The following is an 8,078-nucleotide window of genomic DNA, read 5'->3' as shown; positions in this document are numbered from 1 at the left end:
GTTTTTATTGATATCAACATTAATAATGTCATAAATATAATTAATTAATTATAGGTAATCTAGAAATGTATATGCTTTTTTACTCCACAAAAAATTATTGCCATTATAGGATATTGTCAATATAGAAATAAACATTCCAAAATATAATAGACATTTTAATAAACAATTCTTGTCAATTTGTATTATTTCAAAATTGCACGACTCACCGCATCGTCAAAATACTAGGACTGCGAGCTTCATAATGCTATTATGATTCGTATGATAACATAGTGAGGATGAATAGCACAATTCTGCTAAGTTGTGCAATCTATAAGAATAATATTTCAAATGAACTATTTTGCACGCACATACATTAAGGTCATCACACGTACAAAAATTTTAGTCGAGTCATAAAGCCGTAAGTCAATCACAGTCGAGCGTTTTAAAACGTGATCACAATTTTGATTGTGATTGGTCGATTTGTTTAATGAGCCTTCTACAATAAGCCATTAGTCATAAATCAGAAATCAGAAGCTAAAAATTAATTAATCACAATTTTTAGTTTCTGACTTCTGATTTACTGTAGGCCTTACATAAAATTTTACAATTATGACTAAAAATTTTGTACGTGTAATGGCCTTTAGCATCGTTTCTTTAAATAAATAAAATAGACTAGAGATAACGATTCATGATAATAAATCGATCGAATAACTATTGACATCACGAGGAAATAGCTTTCCGAGAATAGTAAGTAAAAAAAAGACCTCGCAATTTATATTTGGATACGTGGGAAAGAAAATCCTTGTTCCCTCGGGCTATACGTACCCTACGTACCTAAATTCAATCCGGACGCAAATCTACGGCAAAACACGGATGATGAGATCCCGATATTTATTAAGGTTATTTGACCTACACTACATCGCAAATCGTATGTACGCATTCGACTGTCGAACCCGCGAAACCCACGAAGGATTTTATTATTGTTATTCGAGAATCCAGAGTTCCCACTTTTCCCGCGAGGAGCGCCACAAAAAGCGAACGATTCCTGACGCGACCGATGCATTGGAGCAGCTATTTATATTATCGACACACATATCATCTTTCGATAAATATGTTACAGTTGGTAATGTAAATAACTGCATATTCTGCAAAAAAATAATTATTATACTCAGAGAATTATTATTATTCCTACGTTACTGATTATCGCTTACTTATAAATTTCAGTGACATTTCGATAAATATTGATATGATTCCGCCAAACAAATACAATATATAATAGGTTTGTTTTTTATCGCTGCATTTTCTGAATTACTAGTACACACGGTGCAATAAGTTGAAGTGAAACAAACGTATACTTGTTTCACTTCAACTTATTGCAGTGTGTGCACCAGTTCAGAGAGTGCAATGATAAAAAACAGATTTAATATTATAAAAAATAAAAGAAATGAGAGAAGAACATAAAAATTTATTTTTGCACTAAATGTTTTGCATTAAATATTTTCAACAGAAAATCATTTCTTGTTGTCGAAAAAATATTCTTTTGCCTGTATGCTTGTTTCAGCTTAAAACAAAAAAAACAATAAAATTATAAATATTACAAAATAAATATTATCAACAATGGAAGTATATGTACATATAAGCGTATTATCAAGAATGACAATCGAACGAGCACATGAATGTAATCGTGTGAGTAGAAACAAACTTAAATGTTTGCCTTTATTAGTTCGTGCCTTATTATCTATACATATGTGGCAAACAGAATGAAAATACATACTGAGAAAATTGTATGTCGCATTCGAAGAAAGATATGTTCAAAAAAAGAAAATACTTGACATATTATATTATTCATAGTTGCACATTGTGTATGTGTATGTATAGATGAGAATGATAAAAACTGATATCTTTTTATTTATAGCTACAGCGTGCTATATGCTGAAATAATACACGGAAGGCAAAAGTTGCCGTTTCATTTGTGTGATTATCAAAGATTGCTTTATTTCAATACGTGCATTATCATGACACAATCAGAGTTGTGCGTAACATAAACATATGATGGATTTGAAAGTGCGGACTTAAAATGTATTTTAAATCTGCACGAAAAGAATGGCTTCGCTAACTACTGAAGTATCTAAAAATTCAGCTGGATACAGATCTGAAAATAACTTTGTTGTTCAGTCATCAAAATAATTGTAATGTATAACGTAGAAACTGTTTAATAGATTCAAGTGTTAAATTTTTTTGCAGTATTACTCGTCATGCTTGAGATTCTTATGTAATTACTTTGATGCTCCAACAAAATTATTTTCAGATTTGTATCTAATTAAATTTTTAGATATTTCAGCAAAAAATGTGTCAAACATATCTCATTCTTTCTTAACGCGAGACTTTAAGGAAACATAATAGAGCTTAAAAAAAAAAAATAAATTTCATGACAAATTATCCTGTTGCGATCATCAATTATTATCGTCGATTTGCGTTAAAAATATTGTTTTTTTTTGTGAACGGTATATTTTTAATTTAATATTTTTAAATGTTACATCCAACAGCTACCGTTTTACGGCGACGACCTTCCATTAATCTCGAACCTTGCTCTTTATTCTGATTGATGAGACAATAAAGAGATACGTATATGACCGTGATGTATAATTTAAATATATATATTCATTTGTTTCGTCACGCAAGAATATCGATTTATTATATTAATGCCCTCCACGTCAACACATTTAAAGTCGTCTAATCTTAAGTCTAATCTTTTGTCCGCAAAGCTAATTTTCTCAGAGTATCTATTCCCAGTTACATGCATTCATCGACGCAGTAGATAAAATATTACGAGAGGAGGGGAGAGACAAAGGCAATATAAAGACGAAGAAATAGATAAATGCCTATTATATGTATGTTATTATACATTTCTCGTATTTTACTTTTCTCTGGGAATATCTAAAAAAATGATTCATTCTTCTCTGAATGCCCTCCCCGCCCCTCGCTTGACTAAATTTACCAAGCGAGCTGGGCGATGGCGGTGCCGGCGGCTCTAAATTTGACAATCATTCGAACGACAGCTGTTGCGTCGACGCTGCACACAGCGATCAGCTGTTACGGCGTGCGCGCGCGCGCACGTGCAACATAGGGATTTTCTCGGAAATGCGACCGCGCATGCGCGCGCCAACCTGTAACGCGGTAATTTAAAGAACCGTGACGATGCTCGTAAACTTTATACTGAAAACGCCAACTTGAATTCCTGAAATCGTTCGCCTTTGAACTTTGGCTGGTGGAAGACGAGAATACGTGAACTTGTCATGACGAGATGCGACCTTGGACCTCGGCAATCATGCGACGTTTTATTGAAGAGTCCGTCAGAGAAAATCTCCGGACTTCGTAATTCTATCTGCATTGCGTAAAGTGACTCTTTCATTTAAGCTCTTAGTTTTCGTTTTCCGGACGTTGTGGGAAGCGAAGCTCGATGGCAACGCGAGTGCGGAGCGAAGAGAGAAAAAAAGAGAGGACGGAGAATGAGCCAAGTGAGCGAATGGACGTCAAGCTGTCCTACGAGAATTTTCTCTCACGTGGGCCGTGTGTCGGTGTATCAAGCGTGCACGTCGGTGGAAGTGAGACGGGAGGTGGAGGGGCAGCGTTCGCGCAAGGCACGAGGAGGACGGAAGAGGCGAGCTGAGGCGAGCGGAGGAGGACGTGCGAGCGAGTTGAGCGGCTCGAAACAAGTCGGGAGTCGAGAACGCCAGTGTTGAACGGGCCTTTATCTGTGCCTCGCTGTGTCTGTATCATGCGCCGCTGAGTGAATTGTCAAGTGAAAATCAGCAATGGCTGCCAACGAGCAACAGCGTAAGGTGAGCGAGTGCCGTTCGGAGATGGCCACGGATTTGTTTCCACCGGCGGAAACGACACGGCCGGGCATCGTGCGGTTCGCTCACCCTCGATCCCACGGGATAAAACGTGCGTGCGCGGCGCGTCGCTTTTGTGTCAAAAGTCACGGATTTCGATCCGCTTCTCTTTTCTCTTTGAGACTGCACTTGTAGTGACGACGGAACGTCATATTGCGCGATATCGATGGGAACGGACGTGAGACGGAGGACCGAGGACGAGGACGGAAACGACGTTGCCGTGATTCATCACGTCGACGAGGAACGGCGCGACGATCCCCGGGATAACGTGGGGCGCGGATAAGCGTCCCCCGCGCGCGTTGCATTCCGAATAATCGCACGTCTTCATTCAAAGATCGCGCAGTCAGTCGTCGTATTTACATCGGTCAGCCGAGCAGCTGTCAGTGTGCGAACACGAATGGTGCGACGTTCGCGACCGCGTCCCAAGATGTTCGACGAGGATCACGACGGTGACGTGAGTGCCCCACGTTCGCGATCCGATAAGTCAAAAGAGACGAAACGATCGAGAGTCGTCGGCGCTGTGCGTTCTTGTGTTTTCTTATCCGCGCGTAACAGGGGGGATATCCTTGCAATTTTTGCGAACCTTTGCTGACGCCGCTGACGGTGCAATCGAAACGCAACGTTAATAGTTACAATAGAGTCCGTCCGTGTTCGGGCTGCATTGAACGTGTGACAGCTCGAGCGCTGCACGAATTCCCGTCGAACGAGTTCCGTCCGTTTCTCTCCTTTTTTTCTTTCCGCCTTTTCGCCCCGCGGGAATTCCTCGTGCGAGAAATCTAGCACGAGAAAGACGAGCTTTTTTCCCCGGACGATCACGTCGCGATTTTGTTTCATGCGAGTACTTATACAACATATGCGACTGTTCTCTTTGGCGAGAACGTTGCGAGATCAACGATCAATATTGAGACAAAAGAGAAAAAGAGAAAGAGAGCCTTGCTGCGTTGAGAAATCTCGCAGCGAGTGCCTACGATTCACTTTCCGTCCGCTAAGAATCTCGTTTTTCGCCTTGCGGAAATCCCGTTTGATCGTCGGGAAAACCTCGCCTCGTTTATGTCAATGCGTTTTGAATCCTGTCGATAATATGCGTCTTTCCAACTTGTTTGCGGCTGCGAGCCGGAATCGATCGCCGTGTGTTTTGAGCTGAGCGTTAATTACCGTACGCTACATCATCGGCGTACGGAACGCTTCGTAGTGTTCCCTGTCACGAAACGTCATGTGTCATCGTGGATAAGCGCGACGGCGCACGGCATGATTTGCACGAGAGAAGGAGGCTCGCGATCGGCCATCGCTTCTGATTGCGGACGATAAACTGGGCAGGCCGACCGCCGATCGTCCGTTCTTTCTTGTGCTTTCATTCACACGGCCGTCATTCTCTCGTACTATTGAGACATATGTTGTAATTGTGCAGACATATGTTGTAATCTATTTTATGTGCACACAGAACTTGGCTTTTTCTACGCTCCGCGCTGCGTACTTTCTCGTTTATTTTCGGCTGATTATGAGAAATCGAATCTAATTCTATGGATCTCCGATCAGCCTTTCCTTTCGTTATTTTTTTCCCTCTCGCTCGAGTCGGTCGGCTAAATTAGTTAGATAGATGTGGATCAATGTCGGGCGCAAAAGTTTAAGCGGGCGGAAATGCGACTAGAGATATACTGACAAGCTGTATCACTTTAAGGCTGTGTCACTTTAAGGCTTCACCAACATAGCAACATGGCTACTTATGGCTATGATGCAAAACTTGATGATACACATCGTAGATATTTCCTAATGGGAGTGGGAATGGCGTATTTTTGTTGTTTGTCTGGACTTGTTAAACGTGTTGCCTAGAATATCCTGGTTTAATCATGCAAATAATATATTAAGAATATTGGAAGTCACACTAGGGTCAATATAGATTTAGAATACGTTATATATGACATAAATATTTTATTGTAACTAAAGATGAATAAAGATGAATCGAGATTGATATGAACATTGATGTTTTGTTTTAGTAATTGTTACTAAAAATAAGCAACATGAATTTTTTTCAGTGTTTCTATTCTTTCTTCTTTCCTTTTTTTCTTTCTTTTTTTTTGAATAAAATATATAAATTATATTAAAAAATAAATTTTATTTAAAAAACTATTGTAGAATATACGCGCAATCTTTATTTATAATTAGTTAAATATTCCTCATAATATTTCTACTTTCATTACAATGTTTATTCAGATATAAACTAAGGATCGATTTTGTATTTTAAAACGAGGTGAAAATTACAAAATGAACGAATGTACTACAATATTCATAAGTTCATTGATCAATACCTAGTAAATTTGCTCACTTTTTAAATTTTTATCTGGTTTCAAGATACAGAATCGAATACCTCAGAATACATGTTTATAAATCACATCTATTTAAATAAAAAATCATACGAATTTATTATATATTCTTATGAATTGGAGAGACTATTACTTAATTATTTTGCTTTATATATTTAACTATTATTATAATGACATAATTTATTGTAAATGAGTAGGAATCACGTGAAGCCAGGGAGCCAGCCCATCATGCAAGACGTCCCATGAATGCATTTCTAATTTTTTGTAAAAGGCATCGCGGCTCAGTGCGATCTGGCTTTCCACACTTGGAAAATAGGGCAGTTACCAGGGTCTTGGGTGAATGGTGGGCAACCCTTCATCCCGATCAGAAGCGTTCCTACACAAATCTTGCACAGGAAGTAAGGATAACCAAATGAAAAATTAATGAGTTGATTAACTTGTAGAATAATGTAAATTTGTGTTGTCAAAAATAAAATTAATTTGTTCAATTATTATTAGATCTGTATCAGGATATAGATATCACGTAGCATAATTTCTTTTTCAGTACAAGGATGCTTTTCTAAATGCAAATCCTGACTTTAAGTGGTACAAATTACCAGCACCTCCGCTACGTACTTTAAATACTAGGCCTACCAACAAGAAGCAGGAGTCAAGTAGCGGTGTGCAATCTACGGATAGTGTCAAATCTGAATATGAGTCTTCCGATTGTACAAAGTCAGATAGACGAGACGGACAATCAATTCAACCAGGCAAATTAGCAGATGAATCGCAAATTGGAGGGCTTAGTTCTCTCTTCACGCCTCAAAAGTCAGAGACGTCTGAGGAGACCGTTAATGGTATTGCAGAAAATGATCCTATTCCACCGAAACCACCCAAAAAGAGGTATACAGAATCACCTTTCCAAGATGATCAAAAAAGAGACTGTAAGACAGATCTATTTGGTGAAAAGAAAAGAAAAAGAACTGAATCAAATAATAACGAACAACACGAAACGGTAAGAATCGATCTGCTTATGAAAATATAAATTTATGAAACATTACATAATACATATTATTTATTATTATATTGTTGGCGTCTATGTAATATATATAATAAATTAAAAATTTATTTTAGATCATAGAAGATGAGAAACATACAATAAATTCTTTTGTGACAACGCATACACAACCAGAGGAAAATTTTCGTAGTGAAAGAACGTGTAAAGGTTTACGTTATCAGAAATTCCTTGCTGAGCAAAACATTGGCTCCTCGGGTCAACAGAATAAACGAAGACGAACAGTTGGAAATCATGGGTGATTAAAACTTTTATCTTGGAATATTGTGAAATATTTAATTTTGTTGTCTATAATTGTTATCTATAATATTAAAAAGTATTCATTTTTTATTGTTCTAGTCATGACGAACGTCCAAATGAAAGAAGAAACTCTATTTCTTCAAATGTTAGTGAAAAAACAGATTCCTTAAGCAGTGAAGGAGGAAACAGTTCTCGTGGAGATTTAGAACATCTTGTAGAGAGGTAACATATGTATTCCCATATGTATTTCTGATTTTTTAGAATATGTATTAATTTTTTATCTGTAGAAATAATTCGAAAATATGTTTAGTGCTGAAGGAAAAATGGAAGCTTCTAAACCTGAGGATACAGAAACTGAAGGAGCTGAAGATCAAGTAGATTATGGACCTTGGACTGCACGTAAAAGATTTCGAGCAGAGTATGTTTTTTGGAATCATTCTCAGATAAATAATATACATACACCTTTTATCTTATTTTAAATTAGAGATGTACTATGAGTGCATTCTAGAAGCATGTTATCAATGTTAATACTTCATTCTATCTTTATCATTCATTAGACACAAAACAAGGCTAGAATGCGTTGATAGC

At 37.7% G+C, this 8,078-nt stretch overlaps 1 protein-coding gene across 2 annotated transcripts in view; it reads left to right on the top strand.

Moving 5' to 3' along the window:
- The first annotated feature begins 3,743 nt into the window (after positions 1 to 3,743).
- LOC108689809 (HMG box transcription factor BBX) overlaps positions 3,744 to 8,078 on the top strand; it is a 5,350-nt gene continuing 1,015 nt past the window's right edge. The window contains exons 1-6 of one of the 2 annotated variants that reach the window (XM_018196746.1): positions 3,744 to 3,821; positions 6,394 to 6,594; positions 6,741 to 7,190; positions 7,310 to 7,488; positions 7,590 to 7,712; positions 7,801 to 7,908. In XM_018196746.1, coding sequence (XP_018052235.1) covers positions 3,795 to 3,821; positions 6,394 to 6,594; positions 6,741 to 7,190; positions 7,310 to 7,488; positions 7,590 to 7,712; positions 7,801 to 7,908 — 1,088 coding nt within the window. In that variant the 5' untranslated portion in view covers positions 3,744 to 3,794. Of the gene's footprint in view, positions 3,822 to 4,171; positions 4,396 to 6,393; positions 6,595 to 6,740; positions 7,191 to 7,309; positions 7,489 to 7,589; positions 7,713 to 7,800; positions 7,909 to 8,078 lie in introns of those variants that run through there. The other variant, XM_018196747.1, reaches the window with a different exon arrangement.

The sequence above is a fragment of the Atta colombica genome, unplaced genomic scaffold (genome assembly GCF_001594045.1).
Source record: "Atta colombica isolate Treedump-2 unplaced genomic scaffold, Acol1.0 scaffold277, whole genome shotgun sequence".
In the NCBI taxonomy this organism is placed as follows: domain Eukaryota; kingdom Metazoa; phylum Arthropoda; class Insecta; order Hymenoptera; family Formicidae; genus Atta; species Atta colombica.
Note: the sequence above shows the minus strand (reverse complement) of the source record. Positions and strands in the feature narration are given on the sequence as shown.